General features: G+C 45.8%; 1 protein-coding gene across 3 annotated transcripts in view; it reads right to left on the bottom strand.

The window, feature by feature from the left end:
• PITPNM3 (PITPNM family member 3) overlaps positions 1-20114 on the bottom strand; it is a 344508-nt gene extending 324394 nt beyond the window's left edge. For all 3 annotated transcript variants that reach the window (XM_050929606.1, XM_050929607.1, XM_050929608.1), the window contains exon 1: positions 19301-20114. In XM_050929606.1, coding sequence (XP_050785563.1) covers positions 19301-19322 — 22 coding nt within the window. In that variant the 5' untranslated portion in view covers positions 19323-20114. The remainder of the gene's footprint in view (positions 1-19300) is intronic.
• Between the last annotated feature and the right edge of the window lie 428 nt (positions 20115-20542).

Here is a 20542-nt window from a genome sequence, read left to right as displayed (position 1 = left end):
TTCAGCTTTAATGATGTCTCTGTCTCCTTACATCTAGTCTTTTTAGACAATTAAAAATAATGAACTAATAGACTTTCTACAAACCTCAAATACATTAAGCTGCCAAGTCTTGACTAGGCTTGATTTTCAGAACTCAGCAAGATCTACACACAAGCCAAGCTGCAAGAAGGAAATTATTTGGAGAGAATTGTAATGTGGATCGTCTTAATCAAACAAACCAGAATTAAAAATTTCCTACTGACACTTAGGTAATGGAATCTACTGCAGCCGAATATACCTGTCTCCTGGCTAATTCTCCTTTGTATAGGAGAGACAGGTTTGTGGCCTTAGATTTAAGTAGATAACTACACAGAAACCAAATTTTAAGTAACAAAATTCTCTCTACATATTACAGTGCTTTGAGAGGAAAATGTTAAATAATGAGGTCAGGTTTTCCTTATGTTGTTTTGTATGGATTTGCAAGAGAGGGGCTCCATTCAAACTATATTTATGCACTTTTCTTTGCCCTTTAAAATATTTTATGATAATCAAGATTACAGTCAGCTATTTTCTTCTGTTAAAATTTCAGTTGTCACTTCAAAAACAGGGAAACACAAGCATGCCTGGTGCTGCTTGATTAGGATTCTACTACCTACTCTTTCTACTGTTAACATTAAAATGCTATTTTCCAAAAGCACATTCTGGATTTCCTTTATGGAAGTCCAGTTTTTACCTCCACTTTGCCACTCCCATTGTTACATCTGTGCACAAACACAACTCATTCAGGAATCAAGCAAGGTTATTTTGCTTTACATATGTTGGATAATAGTGTTCACATCAGAGCCGGCTCTACGCACCAGCCTTCCAAGCTGGTGCTTGGGGTGGCAATCTGCAAGGGGCAGCAGTCCCTGTGTTTTTGCCCCCAAGCAGCATGCCGAATTGCCGCCGCGGACGGCGGGAGCAGTCCCTGTGCCCTTAGGGCGGCAGGTGCGTTTCCGTGGGGGCAGCAATTCAGCGGCAGTTTCTATGTTTAGCTGAAGCCATCGCAGAGAGCTAAACATAGAAACTACCGCTGCCGCGGAAACGCACCTGCCACCTAAGGACACAGGAACTGCCCCCGCCGTCCGCAGCGGCAATTCTGCATGCTGCTTGGGACAGCGAAAACTGTAGAGCCAGCCCTGGTTCACATAGTAAATTAATGAAGTTCTTAGGATAAAGCTATGATGCATGTGAAATATAGCTAAATTTCTTGCTTATTTTTAGTTTTCCTCCTGAACATAGCATGAATGAACCATGTCATTCAGGATTTTAAACTAGCAATGTAGAATGACAACTCCCCCCGTCCCCCAGCATTTACATGTACTTCTAAAATGTTATTATCCATCTCATCCAGCTACAAAGAAAATCCAGTGGTCTAATTTTGGTGGTTGTCCTCAGGCTATGTCTACACTATAAGCACTGCTCCAACTGTGTCACAGTAGTGCCATAGCATAGATGTTTCCTATATCAACAAAAGGGGTTTTTCCATTGCTGCAGTAAATTCGCCCCTCCAAGAGGTGATAGACAGGACAACAGGAAAATCCTTCCATTAACCTAGGCATGTCTTCACCAGGGGATTAGGTCCACCTAACTATGGCATTCATGGCACAAGATTTTTAACACCCCTGAGCAACGTAACTTGGTCAGCCTAATTTTTAAGTGTTTACCAGGCCTAAGTTAGAGTTATTTTCACAATTACAAGTAGCAAATATTTGTCCAATCCTAGACTCGTTGGTTGGTATTATGCTTCCCTCTCCCAACAACAGCTATTTAAAAAAAAAACCAAAAAAAAAAAACCCACAGGATTTTTCTGCAAAATATTTGCCAATTTATTAACTTAATCCTGCAAAACCTTATTACATCACCAGTCCTACTGACTCTGGTTTGAGAGAAGGATGGTTTTGTGGTTAAGGCACTGGACTGGTCAGGAGACCTGTATTCAGTTCCAAGCTCTGTCAGACTCTGTGACACCTTGTGCAAGTCACTCAGGCTACAGCTACATTAGAGAGCTTAGCAGCTGCGCCGCTGTAAAGCTCTCTAATGTAGCCACTTCAAGCTGATGGGCTTAAACTACTCCAACTCCATGTCCGTGGGGGAAGCTCTCGCGCCAACATAAGCAATGGTGTGGACGGCACTATGTCAGCGTAACATATGTCGCTCAGGAGAGTGATTTATTCACACTTCTGAGCAATATAAATTATGCTGACGTAAACCATAGTGTAGACCTAGCATAGTCTCTCTGTGCCTCAGTTCCTCATCCATAAGACTGAGATAATAAAGCTGCCTTTCTCTCTACCTTTGTCTATCTTGTTTATTTAGATTGCACAGCAGGGACTATCTCGCAATAGGCGTATTCACAGTGCCTAGCGTAACAGGGCCCAGTTCTCAGTTAGAACGTCAAAGTGTTGCTGTGATAGCAATAGTAAAGTAGTAATCATATCACACACACACACGCACACTCACAAGAAAAGGCTATTCACGAGAGTAAGGCTTGCATAACAGGGGCCCTCTAGAAGTTGTTTGATTCAAAACACTGGAAGAGGTCCCTAGTTCTTAACGATGTAAGATGGCTCATGGTCTCAGGGGGAAAGATATCACCTGTATTCCTGGTGCAGACCATGTAGTTAGAGATAAATTTGGCCCTGTCGATTAGAGGTTGCAAGAGATCAAGAGTAAAGTGGTTGGACAAGGATGCTGCATCTGCTCATTAAAGCTAGAAAAGAAGTTCTCTCCCCTCTCAGCTTGCACTGCTCCTGAAAAATATGATATTTGAGCTCTTCACAAATTCTATGGCAAGAGGTCAGATATCATCATCATATCAGATATTGTGAAACCTTTTAACAGAATTATAGAAGGAGAGATAGGCTCATTCCCTTCCCTTCCTAGACTGTTTTATTCTTGTTACTACTGAAACAAGATCACAATTTACAACACAAGGGATGTGTCACCCAATACACACCTGTATTCACACCCTACATACTACTGTAATCATCTTTGTGCAAAATACACCTTGTGAGATATCATTTGAAAACTAGTAACTCACTGGTCAATAGTAGTATGGTGAAATCTATGTAGCAACATTATGTATAAAGTTATGAAATCCCCCCCCTTTGATGTGAAAAGCACATGTTCAAACTCAAGTAACCCCAATTAGGTAGGTCAAAACACACCTGTCTTAAAACAAAAGGGTTGTGTGTTTACTTCAATTTGCATATAAGGCTCAAGGTCCCCTTACTCTCAGTTGGAAAGAACTTGAACTAAGGGTCATGCTCAGAAGGATGTTTTTCGAAGTGTGAATGAACTATAAAAGTGAGGGGCAAAAGACACCTCAAGGCATCTCTCCCGCCCATCTTTCTTGACAAAACAAACAGCCATTAGACCTTAGGAGCAATGGTCAGCAATGCTGCTGAAAACCCATGGTAAGAATTTCACCTTGAACAAAGTCTAGTTTGTTAAGTTCAGTACTAGGAAGCATTTTATCTTTATTTTTCGTGTAACCATTTCTGACTTTAATGCCTTAATAGCTGTACTCACTTAAAATCCTAACTTATTTTGGGTCTTTAATCAAAGCTAAACCAGTGTTGTGGTCAAACAGGGCTGTGTGGTATCTCCTTTAAAAGAAACAATTTGTTGTATATTGCTCCTTTACATGGACCACACCCCTAAAATAACTGAACTGTCCAGGAGAGGGCTGAACAGTACAGAACACGTTTTGGGGGAGAAAATTCAAGACTGGGAAGCTGTTGGGGTCACACTGCAAGCAGTAACCAAGGCAGATGGAGGCCAAGGTGTGACTGGTGGATGCTGCTGGAGGTCAGCATTGCTGAACCAAAGCTGCAGCTATACGTAGACATTCGGGATGCGACCTGCATGCTGGCAGGCTATTTGTGAGCAGCCAGGTGGGAACTATAACAGCAAGGCATTGCAAGGCAACCACGATCGCAGAGGTGACAGCCCCTCACTGGTCTGGATTGCACCCCAGAATATCATAGGACGGATGACCTATATAATAATCAGTGCATTATACAAAGTATCTGATTTACTTGTTGCTGTGTTTTCTGAAGCAATGCAACCAGGAAATATAACAATTAGCTGCTTTCATGAAAGCAGGTGTCTTTCAAAAGTGTAAAGTAATTACTAAAGTATACTAATTCATCATGCTGCTCCCTTCCTCCCCAAAACACACACTTCACGGCTGCTCTCCTAGCATAAACTGGTAATTAAAAAGAAAGTCATTCCTGAACAGTGTTAAAGTCAGTTAAAGTAAGAATTCTAGTGTATAATAAGCTCATTAACCAATTTACCTGTACTAGACTTTAAATTCCTTAGCATTAAGATGTTGAAGTTCACAGCTGAAGTCTATAACCTATAACCATAAGGCAGAGCACCATACACAGCCAGTTGCATTTTCTCATGACTCACTGGCAGGGAAATGGCTTAACATGGCTCAAGGATACACTGAGCCAGTTCCAATCTTCTTGTCCCTGGGAGAATACTCTTGTGCTCTGCAGTTGGGTCAGGCAATACACTGCATTCATCCCAATGCACTGCATTCAGGAGAAGCCCAAAAATTTTTGGCTCAACATCTGAATATCTCCTTCTCATACTCAAAAACACAATTTTTGTGGCATCATCATCATATATGTCTCTCTCTTTCCAAGGCACTGGCTGGCAGAGGACTGTTGAAGATCTCGATCCACACCTACTAGCAGGTAGGTTGACCAGATAGCAACTGTGAAAAAACGGGACAGGGGGTCGGGGCTAATAAACTCTTATAAGAAAAAAAATCCCAAAAACTGGGAATGTCCTCTTAAAAATGGGACATCTGGTCACCCTACTAGCAGGTCACTATTGGAATCCAGTCCCTCAAAGTCAGGTCTGGTGTAATTAAACACAACTCTGCTGTTGCTGTCAGACAGAACTTACACCAGGGCTAAGTTTCATCCCAGATATTTGGGGGCCATAAATAACTCTCACCTAAATGCTTATATGAAATAAGTTAGCGGTCTCAGCCCAGATCTTGTGTGTATTAACCCCACAAAAGTTATCACCATCATGGTTGTCCACATCCCGGCCAGTCTCAGCAGATGAGGACTGGAATGGTCCACATAGACTAAACTCTCCTTTCTTCCACAAACTAGCTGGCCACGTTCTGCTCTCAGTTACAAATCACAAAAATTGAGTGCCACCAATCCACATGAATGAAAGCTGCAACTTGTGTTACAGAGCAGCGTTTGATCTGGTTTCTCCAGGTCATAGCTGAGGCACGTTGGCAGGGCAGCATGGGATGCTAGATGGACGGCTTCAAGGGACATCAAGTCAGTTTCTCTCTCTTTTAACTAACATTAAAAAAACCTGGCATTTAATAACAATGCAACATTAAGGTTGTGAAATCAAATAAACACATACATTTAAAAAAAACATATACGAGAAGTTGAGACAGTCCTATCAGCACACGTTCAGTGTGCCAAATTGCTCTGGATTAAGGGAGCAGAATCCCCCAAAAAATGCAGGGTTTTGTTTTGGTGGGAAGGGGCAAGGATTGAGGCTGTGAAAGTCACCAAGTACCTTAGAGACCAAGCCCTTCCCCTGAAGTTAGTTGGAACATCAGACGTTCCCCCTTACCTCAAGTTGTACACAAATAACAGAACCACTTCTGCTCAAGTTTTCCTAAAAGAAATGAAAATAGTCACCTTCAGGCAATAAACAATGCACCTGCTGCAGTGCTATTTCTGCATTTTCATTAAACCAATTTTATCCACAATTTAAAAACAACTCCTGCCTACCCGCAAAAAACCTGACCCCAAACACACATCTCCACACTAACGCTGAAGGGCCCTAATTTACCATGGCACACTATTGTTATTCAAGAACAATACTGTCTTAGTTAATGACACCTAGAAATATTGTTTTAATAAGTTACTTGTTATGCAGCAGGCTTATTTATGATGTAAATTAATTCAAGTAATGAAATTCATTCCCCTCAGGTAAGCTATTACCTTCCAACTAGAATAAACGGAGGAGAGAAATGACGGAACCTCACCTTTAAAAAGAAGAATAAATCTGAGGTGGTATTAGGTTTGTGTTTGGTACACAAAAAAATTCCTGCAAAACAAGAAGAATGTTTGCCTGGGGAGGCAATGTTGCCTAGTGAACGGAGCACTGGACTGGGACGAAAAGCTGGGTTCTGTTTCTGGCTTTGCCACTGGAGTGGGAGAAGTCATTTCACCTCTCCCTGCCTTGGTTTTCCCCCATTTACAAAATAGGGATGATACTTGCTCTCCTTTGTAAAGCACTTTGAGATAGATGGGTAGAAAGCTGGGGATCATTATTTGCTAGCAAGGTTTCTGTTCTTAATCCAAGTTCTTTGACCTCGGTTAAATTCTCCGATAAGCATCCCCTCTCAAATCACCAGTCTCCAAACCGGAGGCTGAAATACACCTCAAAAAGGCATTATTGGGTGTTTTAAGACAAGGTCTTAAGGAAACGTCTGTGGCAAATCACTTGGTGTAGTAGGAAAGTCCTACAGCTGCCTAACGTGTTAAAGCTTTACACACACATATTTGCATTTCTCTTTAAGAGGCACATGCTTCTGTCACGTGCATTGGCTTGTTTGAATACAAGGTGCTCGTGTACCTGAACACAAATTGTATTTTGCCAACCAGATTTGTTGGCAAATGGCTGGTTTATATAATATGACAGCAAAAGAAAAAAAACTGGGACAAGAGCATGGCGCAGTGCTCAAAGCTGTGAACCAAGGTACATCTACAAAGCAAATAAGGAAAAACCCACAGCAGCACATCTCAGAGCCCAGGTCATCTGATGCAGGCTCATGCTATGGCACTAAAAATAGCAGTGCAGATGTTCCTGCGCGGGCTCTTATTCTGCCACTGAGATACTGTGGAACATTTTTAGATCTCCTGTGATGCTACCTGCCCAGCTGAAAAAGCTCCTACAAAAATTGCTATTTCTGATGGAGTTACTCAAACAACTTACATCATGCTTGTTTGTTACAACAGTATTGTGCAAATGAAGTGGGGGTTGACATAACAGAAGTGAAGGAACATAGATTTTCACTACCGTTTATTTTGTATTCTATGCTTGCCTTGGGAATGACTTAAAAGAGGATTTACACATTTAGGGGAAAAACTACATACTACTGACCATAAGGCTTACTACAGTGGAACTACCCAATGGCTTGATTTTAAATCATCAAAATGTAGGGCTGGGTGGGACCTTGAGAGGTCATCTCGTCCAGCCCCCTGCACTGAGGCATGGTTAATATGCATTGAAGTCAACAGAAGGACTTGCATTGACTTCCAGGTGCTCTGGATCAGTACTAAACCCTATGCTTGTTTGCGTTCACAGAACTGGATCACACAAAGATTACAGAAAATGCACTGAGGCACATTACTTCTTTACTAAGCTAGATAATGGAGATAAAACAACTGAATGTTCCCAAAGCTACCGAAAACACCACCACGTTCATAATAGAATTACTGAAGAGCATGAATTAGCCTCAGTAGAAATTAACTGAAAATAGACACCATTGCACTAATTAAAGCCTTTCCCCAGGTTAGAATTTCAAACAAAAACTATGATCAGTTTGAATTCAGGAGAGTTTTTCCACTATAAAAAAAAAAAAGAGCAAGTTGCTTTTTCATTTGGAAACAGATTTGTGGTGAAAGCAGTGACCTTTGCAGTTAGAACATAAGAACGGTCATACTGGGTCAGACCAAAGATCCATCTAGCCCAGTATCCTGTCTACCAACAGTGGCCAATGCCAGGTGTTCCAGAGGAAATGAACAGAACAGGTAATCATCAAGTGATCCATCCTATCATCTATTCCCAACTTCTGGCAAACAGAGGTTAGGGACACCATCCCTGTCCATCTTGGTTAATAGCCATTGATGGACCTATCCAGTTCTTTTTTTAACCTTGTTATAGTCTTGGCCTTCACAACTTTCTTTGGCAAGGAGTTCCACAGGTTGACAGTGCACTGTGCGAAAAAATACATTTCCTTTTGTTTGTTTTAAACCTGCTGCTTATTAATTTCATTTGGTGGCCCCTAGTTCTTGTGTTATAAGGAGTAAATAACACTTCCTTACAGGGGTGGCAAGTTATATGGGCCTGTGGTGCCTGTACTCCAGGAATATTCAGGGCCCGGGTGCTCGGCTCCACCAATGTTCGGGGCCGGGTCTCTCCCCCAGCCCTGCCTGCTGCCCCCACACGCCTCTCCTGGAGCATCCCCCAGTCCCGCCTGCCACCCCCAGCCAATTTTAAAAGGGCATGGGGGCCCCCAGCTGCACAGTGGAGCTAAGGCAGTTGCCCGGCACCACTCTGTGCCACTCCTGGAAGCAGCCAACATGTTCCGGCAGCCCCAGGTGGTGGGAGTGTTTCTGCATGCAGCCCCCGCCCCGAGCACCGACTCCACAGCTCCCATTGGCCGGGAACTGCAGGCAATGGGAGCTGTGGGGGCAGTGTCTGTGGGCAGCAGCGCAGAGACTCCCCGCCCTGCCCCCCCCCACCTAGGAGCCGCTAGCAGAGAGGTGTGCCAGTCACTTTTGGGAGCCACGCAAGGTAAGTGCCACATCCCTCACCCTCTCCTGCACCCCAAACACCCTTTGTCCCAGACAACAGCCCTCACCCAAACTCCCTTGTACAGCCTGCACCCCACACCTCTCCTGCACCCAAACTCCCTCCTAGAGCCTTAGGCAGGTCGGGGAGACTTGGACAAATTCTGGGCACCACCAAAAATTATACAAACCTGCCACCCCTGTCCTTATTTACTGTCTCCACACAAGTCATGATTTTATAGACTTCAATCATATCCCCTCTTTCTTGCCTTTTTTCCCCAAGCTAAGAAGTCCCAGTCTTATTAATCTCTCCTCATATGGCAACCGTTCCATACCCCTAATCATTTTTGTTGCCCTATTCTGAACCTTTTCCAATTCCAATATATCTTTTTTTGAGATAGTATTCAAGATGTGGACGTACCATGGATTTATATAGAGGCAATATATTTTCTGTCTTATTATCTATCTCTTTCTTAATGATTCCCAACATTCTGTTCACTTTTTTGACTGCTGCTGCACATTGAGTGGATGTTTTCAGAGAACTATCCAGAGTGACACCAGGATCTCGTTCTTGAGTGGTAACAGCTAATTTAGACCCCATCATTTTATATGTATAGTTGGGATTTATGTTTTCCAATGTGCATTACTTTGCATTTATCAACATTGGGCAAGAAAATGGCAGATGAAATCTGACGAAGTGGTATTCACCCACAAAAGGTCATGCTCCAATACGTCTGTTAGCCTATAAGGTGCAACAGGACTCTCTGTTGCTTTTACAGATCCAGACTAACATGGCTACCCCTCTGATAGATGAAATTCAGACACCCAGTTTTGTGAGATCCTTTTGTAGCTCTTTGCAGTCTGCCTGAGACTTAACTATCTTGAGTAGTTTTGTATCATCAGCAAATTTTGCCACCTCAATGTTTACAGCTTTTTCCAGATCATTTATGAATATGTTGAAAGGACTGGGTCTAGTACAGACCCAGGGCTGGCTCCAGGGTTTTTGCTGCCCCAAGCAGACAAAAAAAAAAAAAATCCATGATCACGATCGGCGGCAGCTCCACCATGCCGCTTTCTTCTTCGGTGGCAATTCAGCTGCAGGTCCTTCCCTCTGAGAGGGATCCGCCACTGAAGAGCCCAGCATGCCGCTCTTTCCCCTTGGCCACCCCAAGCACCTGCTTGCTGAGCTGGTGCCTGGAGCTGGCCCTGTACACACTCCTGGGAGACACCACTATTTACCTCTCTCCATACTGAAAACTGACCATTTATTCCTACCCTTTGTTTCCTATCTTTTAACCAGTCACTGATCCATGAGAGGAGCTTCCTTCTTATCCCATGTGCTACATAATATTTTTCTAGTCTGCTTTTCTGAAGCTATCAGGAGCCTCTCTGACTACCCATTAAGTTATCTAACAGAGCTTTCTGCATAGCGCTATTTAGCAACTATGCTACTAAATCTTACTAAAGGCCAAAGTTACACATTGTTATTTCCCAGTGGCTTCATTTTCAATTTGCCAGATTACATGTACAAATACTAAACAGTCACTTTAAAATATCCTTTACAGTTGGGATGCCCCAGCTGAGAACAAGACCCCCATTGGGGTAAGCACTGTACAAACATATAGTAAGAGACAGTCACTGCCCCAAAAAGCTTAGATAAAGCAAAGGAAAGAGATAATATTCTCTACCCTTTTTGCAGATGGGGAACTCAGACAGAAAGAGATTAAGGCCTCAGTCCTGCAAAGAGCTGCATGCAGGCAGACCTACTGATGTAAGTGCAGCTATGTGGGACCCAGCCACACAGACTTTATTGAAGGATAAGGATTTACAAGACTTGCCCAAGGTCACATAATGAAATCTGTGGCAGAGATGGGGATCAAACCCAGATCTCCCAACTCCCAGTCACAAGGCCAAGAGCCATAATGGTGACACTGTACAAACCTAAGGAATTAGGATTTATTTCTCATTTGAGATTCTCTCTGATCTAACCTATTGTGATGAAAGCAATAAAACAAATGTGTATGTGTTCTTAACACATGTCAACACTTAAAAGTTAGGTTGACCCAGCTACATTGCTCAGGCACGTGGGGGGGGAAAAAATCCACACCCCCACCAACTTAGTTAAGCCTAACCACTGGTGTAGACGCAGCTAGGTCACCAGAAGAATTCTTCCATTGACCTAGCTACCACCTCTCTGGGAGGTGGATTAACTACAGCGACAGGAGAACCCAGCCATCGCTACAGTAAGTGTCTACACTGAAGCACTACAGTGGCACATCTGTACCCCTGCAGCATTTCTAGTGAAGACGTATCAGCTCAGAGGACCCAAGCATTCCAGTGTACTTCATCTAGCACAGGGCTGCGCTTAAGCTACCACAAAAGTATATTGTGGGTTGCTCAGACACACTGCAATATGTTTTTAATATTGTATCGGCAGCTTTTCCTTTTAAGTAATTAAAGATCCATTACACTGCGAAGAACACAAGGGAACTAATTATAAGATACATTGAACAAACAGTTTTATGTGCTGTCAAAAACACCCTCAAGGTCTTGTACAGCTCAGAGACATTTGATTCAGCTTTTAGCTGCTAAGCAATAAATCAGCGGAGGTGCTCTGTGCACCAAGCAGGGGACAGGCATAGCTCATCTTTACTAAGCCAGATGCAGACCTTCCACTGGTTGCAGCTCTCAGCCCCAGAGGGAGGACTGAACTGAAATCATAAACCACTCCACAGTTACGTTAGTGAGAGAAGGGGAGGGAATAGTCTTCAGGACCAGAATTTTCTAAAGAGCACAGCTCCTATATTTAGGCACCAGAGGAAGCAGCCAGACTTTCAAAAGACTATAACATGTTTGGCGAGAAAGTCTGGCATTGAGTATCACAGTGGGAACTACTGAGTTCTAAGTGGTTCTGAACATCTGGCCTTTATTTCAGGATTTCATTGAGAGCGGAGCTCTCTGGAAAAATCTGGCCCCATCTCTGAGTGCTGACTGCTAAGCACCTGAAAGTCTGATCCAACCGACTCAGGGGTGGCCAACCTGTGGCTCCAGAGCCACATGTGGCTCTTCATAAGTTAATATGTGCCTCCTTGTATAGGCACTGACTCCAGGGCTGGGGCTACAGGCGCCAACTTTCCAGTGTGCCGGGGGGTGCTCACTGCTCAACCCCTGGCTCTGGCACAGGCCCTGCCCCCAGTCCACCCCTTCCTGCCCCCTCCCCTGAGCCTGCCAGGTCCTCGCTCCTCCTCCCCTGCCTCCAGAGCCTCTTGCATGCCACAAAACAGCTGATCAGGAGGTGCAGGCGCTATTTGACAGGGCTGCCAGTAGGCGCTGGGAGCGGCGGGGGTGGGGGTGCTGCTGATGTATTACTGTGGCTCTTTGGCAATGTACATTGGTAAATTCTGGCTCCTTCTCAGGCTCAGGTTGGCCACCCCATGGCTAGATAAAACACAGTTCCAACAGCGGTTGCTTTCTGCTCTGCTGTGCTCAAGATTAAGGTTCCACAGTGATGAACAATATCCTCGATTAGGGCTTTGTAGCAGGAAAGTCTGGTGACCAGCTTGCCTAGTGGTCAGCTCATGGTCTTACCATATCTTCCGGCCTAGTTGTCCTATAGGGGCCCTTTGCTCAATCATCCCCTCATGCTCTAATTGCTCCCCCAGAGACTGATCACTACGAAGAAGTAGGGAGGCAAGGTAGGGGAAACCAGGGACCACCCACTCCACCAAGTCCCAGCCGGGGCATGAGGCGTATATCAGAGATTCCAGCCAAGTTATGTTTCCCCTGGGTCACTTCCCACCAGTCTGGAGTGCCTCTGTTTGGGAAGCAGTTGCTGTCTTGGATTCTCAATGTCCTGTTCAGTCAGTCGCTCTCTCTGGACTTTCAACTCCCAAAGGGGGCTGGGAGGGGAGGGGGGAGAGGAGAGAGGATACAAGTCCTTGCTACTAGAGCAGCCTTCACAAAGCTGTTGCCCTTCCTGGCACAGCTCTCAGCCTGGCTTCCCGGTGCCACGTGCAGCTCATTGGCCTGTCTCCTGGGCTACCAGCTTCTTTTTAATCTGTTCCTCCACTGGGAGCATGCCTTGAAGGCAGCACCTCCCTTGCCCAGTACTGCTCTGCTCCCTGCCCTGGTTCAGTGTGGGATCTGTAGATCCCATCACAGACTTGATTCCCTTACTTCTGAAGTAAGTAGAGATTTGCCATTGAGAGCAGGATCCACCTGCAAAGAACAGCGAGCAGTACTGAGCAGCTGGACTTGGTACACTACATGAGCAAGAGAAAATTAACTGAAGAACAGATTTGGTTCAAAACAGTTGTTTGCTCTCTTCTGCTTCTCATCAAGGGGGTCATCTACTAGTAATGACTTGTTCCCAGGCTTCTGGAGTAGGAATGAAAAACAGATTTCTTCAAAATGAGTTCCCACTAGACAGATGCCCACATCACAAAAAGCAATCACAATTGGTTATCTCGGTGGACACAGTGACCGAATTATCTTCTTGCCTCCTCTGGGAGGGATAGGTGGATCAGGATTTCAGCACACAAGCATGGGGAAGCTTCAACAGTGGCTCGAGGATCTCCCTCCGTGGTCCAGTACGAAATTCACACGACCCATTAAAAAATATTAGTCATTACTCCAAGGCAGCATCTGGCTAGAGTTGCTGGGGCTTCTCCTTACGGTAACAGAGTGTGATCAGTTAGAGCAGGAGATGGGGCATTAGGACTCCTGGGTTAAATTCCTAGCCCTCTCACCCATGTGCAGGAGAGGCGCCAGGGTTTTTGGCGCCCTAGGCGGGGGTCCTTCTGTACTCCTGTTCGTTGGCGGCAATTCTGTGACGGGGGGGGGGGGGGGTCCCTTCCGCGCTCCTGGTCTTCAAGGCACTTCGGCAGCAGGTCCCGGAGCGAGTGAAGGACCCACTGCAGAATTGCCGACGACGACCCGGAGCACGGAAGGACCCCCCACCCCGAATTGCTGCCGAGGCCAGCAAAATGCCACCCCACCAAATCCTGGCACCTTAGGCGATCGCCTAGGTTGCCTAAATGGAAGAGCCGGCCCTGCCCATGTGCGCTCCTGTAGGCAAACCTGCATTTCAGCTGCCCCTCTAAAATGGGACAGGGCTTACTTCTTGCACTCTCTTACCACCTCTTGACTGGTCAAATTGTGATGTCTGTCAACACCTGAGATTACTGCATATGAAGACATCATCATAAAGTGATGACTATCATCGACTGAGCATCACAGGAAGGAAAAAAAAAATCAATGGATCAGTCTATTATACTACTAGGTGGCTTTAAATTTGCATCAGATTCTTCCCCTACTTTATTTGTCATTGTCCCCCTAGTCATATGTCATCTCCTCTCCATGTTTTGTGCCACAACAGTGCTAACTAATAGCCTCTTGTACTTTGAGGCCTAGGTGACAAGAGGAATTCATTTCCAATGGGCATTATTGGTACATGTTCCACTGTAAATTTGCACTGCACTTCGCAAACAGAGCAATCTCTTCTGAAGGGACAGGGAACATATTATTTCAGTAGCACCCAGGATCACTGATCGTGGACTAGGACCCCCTCATACGAGGCACTGTATAAAATACCTCTTGCAGGCCAGTCCCTCAGCTGGTTAAGTTAGCACAGCTCTCTAGCCCTATAGTCCAAGGTCCCAGTCTTGCAATACACTGCACAGAAACCAATTGCTGTACCTCAGTGAAAATCAGAGGTGTGCCCACAGGCAGTGATTTGCAGATTGGGGGGGAGGGCAAGTCAAACATCAATGGTTCATAAAAGGGTGAAGGGAGGACAAAAGGAAGGAAGCATCTCCTGGAAGTAAGGGTTTACAAAGAAGGAATTTAAAGAGGACAAGAGGGAGTGGGAGCTTGGCAGACAAGAGGTGGGAGAATGTTCCTAGCATAGCAGGCATCAGAATGAAGGACAAGAAACCAACTGCATGAAAGAGACAAAAGGAGCAGTGAGGCAAGGCTGAATGGGGAAAGTGGAGGAAGCCAGAAAGGATCCATTGTGCAATATCATGTAAGGATTTAAAGGTTAGGACAAGGAACCTGTATGCAACACAGTGACTGACAAATTCAGGGAGGTAATTAGAAGAGGACATGACATGACCACAGTGACAGCAAAGGATGTGGACCATAAACATGGCAGATAGGGAAAACCAAGAAGGAAGTTACAATAATCCAGCCAAGAGATTGTCAAGGTCCAGACAAGGGGGTGATGGGTGGTATAAAGACAGAAGTGTGGGTCTGGGGGATGCTGAGGTAGTGTTTGGAAAGAGAGACTGGATACTGGGGGAGATGGGCGAAGAAGGAAAGAGACAAAGAGGACACCAAGTCCAGAAGACTAGCAGAGTTGTCAGCAATGAGCGAGAGAAAACCAGAGAGGAGGGAGTTATGGCAAAGGTAATGGAGTCCCATTTTTGAAAGACTGAGCTCAAGAAAGCCTTGGGACACGCAACAGAGACCTCAGGGGATGTGATACCAAACAGAGGAGGAGATGTCAGGGACAGGAGTTGACTTTGGAACCATCTTCTGGACACAAGTAGAAGTTGAAGCCAAGGGAGCAGATTAAGAAAATCAAGGACCAAGCCTTGACAGCCATCAGATTGGGAAGGGGAACTGAAGAGGAGCAGCAGCAGTGGGAGCAGCCGCGGCATCTGAAGAAAGTCATCTAAGATGAGAACCAGGGGAGCACACTGCTGCTGAAGCCAACAGTATGGGTGGCTCTTTCAAAGGCGGTAGAGAGCATAAGACAAATTAAGATAGTCAGACTCAGCCAGAAGGGCTACCATGTAGAGCAGTGGCTCTCAACCTTTCCAGACTACTGGACCCCTTTCAGGAGTCTGAATTGGTCTTGCATACCCTCAATTCAACCTCACTTAAAAACAACTTGCTTACAAAAATCAGATATAACATACAAGTGTCACAGCACACTGTTACTGAAAAATTGCATGCTTTCTCATTTTTGCCATGTAATTATGAAATAAACCAATTAGAATATAAAATATTGTATTTGTATTTCAGTACATAGAGCAGAACAAAACAAGTCAGTGTCTATATGAAATTTTAGATTGTATGGATTTTGCCAGTGTTTTTTATGTAGCCTGCTGTAAAACTAAGCAAATATCTAGATGAATTGATGTACCCCTGGTCGAGACCCACAGATATAGAGGGATGGTGACAAAACACTACCTAGAGCTCAAAAGAATGCAAGATGCAGCTGTTCCTCATCATCACCAGTCTCAGTATTTTCGGCTATCAGAGTCTCTTCCCTTCGGGCCCAATGTTTTCCCTCTAATAGCATTCCAACAATGACGTGCCCCTGGTTATCTACCATACTTCCTTCGACTGGCAATTTTGCAGCTGATGATGTAATCAGGCCAGCATACATTTGCTGAACAACTATAGAAAACAAAAACAAAAACTAGCCACATCTGCCTTTGAGCTACTATTTTAAGCAACAATTGACATTTTTGCTCTTGCACCCTATGGTGTCGCTGACTAGCAGCACGGGGGTGGGCGGGGTTAGAGAGACAACAATCTAAGCTGCAAATCACAGACTGAACTTTTCCATGGTTTCTTTCAAATGTGGCATATGTCCTAGATCTGCTTCTTGAATCCTTAGAGAGTGACTCCCCAACAGTAGAATTAATTTCACCACCCTTTCAGCCAGCACCACCGCCTCCTCCAACTCTCTCCCCAAATCCATAGAAGATATGAAAAGGTTAGAGAATATTCAGCAGCTACTGTGGATGGGCTGCCTGCACCATCTCTAAAGTATCCAGCATTCACAACAAAGTATTTGGCTTTCTGGGTAGGGGCTAACATTGGAGTCACTGCAGCATGTTGTAAAGTGATGCAGAAAGGGAAGACAACAGGTAGTAAGCCTGAAAATCATAGGCTCCAATCTACACATGCTTAAGCACATGCCCCAGTGGAGACATATGCCTGAATATTTGCAAGATTAGGGCCTTACGCCAATTGCTCAGCATCTGAAGAACCCACCCCTCGGTCAGATCTCCAGATCAATTAAAAAAATAATCAAATCACACCTTTTACTGATGCAGCCTAGGCAAGCAACAGACTGATTCTGACCCTCCAAAACACATTCTCCCTCCCATCATGATCTCACATGTAATCTGATATTCTGATCAAATGCATGAGTGGGTGGACCTGAACCCCTACCATGCTAGGAATTGAAAGCAGTGACCTTGGAAAGGTCATTTCCCCTGTGTTTGCAATGAAGTCTCAGATCTGAGATGGCTCGACACCAGGAAACAGCAATTTCCATGTAGGTAAAATACAAGCAAGTCACACACACATTTTGGTACATTTGCATAATTCCAGTTCATACCAATAGCCTCAGTAAGATTTCTAAAATGTAACTCATTTCCATTGCTCCTCACACAGATAGCTCTGGAACAGTCCCTATTGATAGGTTATTCATTTTTAAATGCTTCTTTAAAATAAAAATAAAGGGGGAGGCACCAGCCTCTTAAATCTGGCATAAATGTTATATTTTGTTTAAACTCCAAGATCAATAAAAACGTAACCTTCATTTATAATCTTTTAAAATTCTGTGCAAACCGAGCTGAGTTTAAACAAATAAGCAAATCCCTGCAGTACATGCAGCCCAAACACCAGTGAAAGACTTTCCCGATTTTCATTGTGCAAAGGGAAAGAAACACGAATCAATATACGAGAAGGTCAATTGGATTTTTTTCCCCACTCTTTTAAACAAATTATCTCCTTTGGGTTTAAAAAGTTTGTTTTATTTAACAGCATGTTTCCTTTTGGTTGATTACTACTGTTCTCTATTTCAAGGGCACCATTTCTCAAGGGCTGCCATCAGTTTGCATCTGCCCAATGTGATGTTTCTCCTCCCAGCTAAAGACATTTGCTTTTGTTTATAAACACGACAGCATCCCTTTTAAATCTGAGATGGAGAAAGATGTCCACCCCACTTTAACGAATCCATTTGCAGACAATAGTGGTCACAATACCAGTAAGTCTGGTACACACATTGCTGCAAGCCAGGTTTTTAGTTCAAGTGAAGTCAGGCCTTTTGCTCCAAAACCACAGGCCTCTCCACAGGAGCTAGAAGAAACCTTTTCCTGGTAGCCCTAACAGGTTTCTTATCTTTTCTGCTGGCAAACCACTAGAAGGCAGCATCACTCACCCATACATATGATCAAGTGCATTGCACCACCTGCCTTGTCTCACTTCCGCGATTTTTCCCAACTCATTTTCAGCAGCTGATACCTAGTAGAGCATTCCTCTAAACCCATCCCTGCAACACAATCTTGTGGTACATGCATGTTTCTAAATCCATTAGACAGGTAATCAAATCCAGTGGGAAGGTGGGAGAAGGAAGATGAAATTTACAATATGGACACACAAAAAAAACCACACCAGTCGCATTCCTTTGCCTCTTGGCAGATAAGGAATCAGCACTTTGTCCTACAAGCCTTTTCTGAACAAATGGGTTAGCTCAGTAAGTCTACTTGGGGAGAAGCACCAGTTTCACTGATGATAAAAATGTATCAAGTGGTATTATTGTCAAAAAGCAGGGTTTCCCTCCAGATCTCTTAAAACCCCATTTCAAAAAGCTGCTTCTGCTTTCTAGTTCGTTCACTCTTTCCACCTTTTCAGTGAGGGGGTATAAAATAAAGGAAGTAATGGTGGAGCAGAAATAATTTAGGAAGCCCCTCTACAACAAAAATAGATCTCAAGCGATATAGCTTCTTACCCCCTCCCCCCCCCCAAAAAAAGAAGCCGTGCTCAAGATTTTCAACAATGAAGTGTAAAGATGAATGAAAACCACATGTGATGCTTTCAGCTAAATGCTACAGGCACCGATCAAGAGAAAAGAGCCTCTTGGGAGCCTAAATAAACTTAGCTGGGAAAAAGAGGAGCAAATTAAGTGGTGTTTCCATGCATGGAAAAGTTTGTTTGTCTTGCACCTTGGCAAAGAGCTTCATAACTCTATGTACACGAGAGGATGCTCAGGCTAGCTGCATGGCTGGCTAGATCTCAGGAGAAGGTACACGCTACCAGAAACCATGCAAGTTAGCATTGCGTGACTTGCAAGAGATTTTTGTCCTGGTGGGGCGATATGATAAGGCAAAACCGGAGGGGGGGGGGCGGGGGGTGCTACAAAGGGAGCCAGTCGTGCAATAAAACTGTGCCTGGAGCCCTGACTCCAGCAAAACCACCGCTGGGGACCAAACGGCCGAGCACCGCAATCTGGAGACGTGCAATGGAGGAAATGGACACGCAGCTGCCCCCACCCGCCCCACAGCCGGGAGAAATGCGAGCCATTCAAACGCCCGCTGCAGAAGAGAAAACACCAGCTCCCCTCAAGCGTGCCCACCACCTGGCTAACTAACAAGGAGCTCGGCCCATGGAGGCATGTACCCAAACCATCCCCAGCCACAAGCGCCAGTCCGAGCAGGAGCGCTGCCCCCCGACTCACAGACCCCGGCCCCTAGTGCCCATCCAGGTGCCCTCCCCGCGCGGCTGGGGGGACCCCAGCATGCAGACCGCGCACTGCGCGCCCCAATGGGGCAGGGACCCCATGCGCTTGGGCGCACAGAGCGCAGCAGCCTCACATTCCCTGAGTTTGGTGTTTCCTTCCCCCCCGCACCTGCCTGAGCTGCGCCTCCCCGCTCGGCCAAACCCGCCCTCCCCAGGCAGCTCACCTGGGCGTGAGGCTTTCGCCATCTCCCCGGGCGCCTCGGCTCCTCCAGCTGAGCACCGAGTCCCGCACCTGCCCGAGGCCGCCGCTCTCCAAGCCGGCTGCGCCCTAGCGGCTCGCCGCTGGAGCTCTCCTAGCGCACGGGGAGACAAGGCGTCTTGCGCTCCGTGGCCACATTTGTTTCCTTCGGCTGCCTCTAGCGGCACCTCTCCCGGGGTTCAGGCTGCAGCGCCGGGAGCCGGAGGGGAGCAGCCGACAGGGCACCACGCGCTGCTGCTGCTGCTTCCTGCAGCTCGGCCGCCGGTGTAACGACCCCAGTTAAAGGCGCAGCGGACAATTCCTGCCCCCGGAGGGAGAGGTTACAGTAGCAGGCGCTGCCCTCGCCCAGCGGCTGGGACAGTTTGGGGTGTCTCTCTCCGAAAATCAAGATGATCAAGAACTGTGTCCTGAGAGAGAGACAAATACATACAACTCCCTCTCCCACCCCAACCTTCCCTCTCCAGGGGAGGGGAATCTCAGGAGCGCCTCTCAGCCGCCCTGTCCCACCCCACAGCCTGGGGAAAGGCTATTGCAAAGGACAACGTTTGGATGCATGCGGTTGCGACACTGTCTCCCGGGCCCAGCCCTCCCTCCAGGAGAGATCATGCCAGGGTCTCAGGCTGAAACACAGCGAGGGAGCCTTCCTCGTCAGGAGAAACTTTGAAGAGGCTCTCCGAAGGATAGAGCCCTGTAAAGCCTGCTCTCCGCTCCCCGAGACACGCTGATCTTTCCCCCGATTTTGGATTAGGTCCGCAAACGGGTTTCGCCCCTGCCTCTCCTTAAAGCAGATCTGAATTCAGCAGATCTGCGACGATCCCAATCCCACCCACTCCCGTCAGAAATTAGCAATTCTTCCTCTCCCACACCCCAAAAGTCACTCCAAATCCCAGTGCGGGGTGAATCCCTTACGCCTCATCATCACCAACTCCAACTGGCTGGGCAGTAGATGTGTATGGAGGAGCCGATGCAGAGCTCCGCATCCTCGAGTAATTTTTCTTCATTACCAACAAAACGATAGCACAGAAATGACAGCAAGCAGCTAGCCAGTGGTTTGTGGCCCTTTTAAGAAAAGCTTTCTGAATTAACAGTGCTATTCCTCATGCTGATTTAGGGAAGGATCATGTACCCGAGGACCTATTGCCTCAGAAGAGGAGCATTCCAGAAGTGGGAACTTTCACATGGTGGTTTGTTTAGGGCTGCAATGTCT

Source organism: Gopherus flavomarginatus, chromosome 19 (assembly GCF_025201925.1).
Source record: "Gopherus flavomarginatus isolate rGopFla2 chromosome 19, rGopFla2.mat.asm, whole genome shotgun sequence".
NCBI lineage: Eukaryota > Metazoa > Chordata > Testudines > Testudinidae > Gopherus > Gopherus flavomarginatus.
The sequence above is the reverse complement of the archived record's forward strand: the minus strand, read 5'-3'. Positions and strand labels throughout refer to the sequence as shown.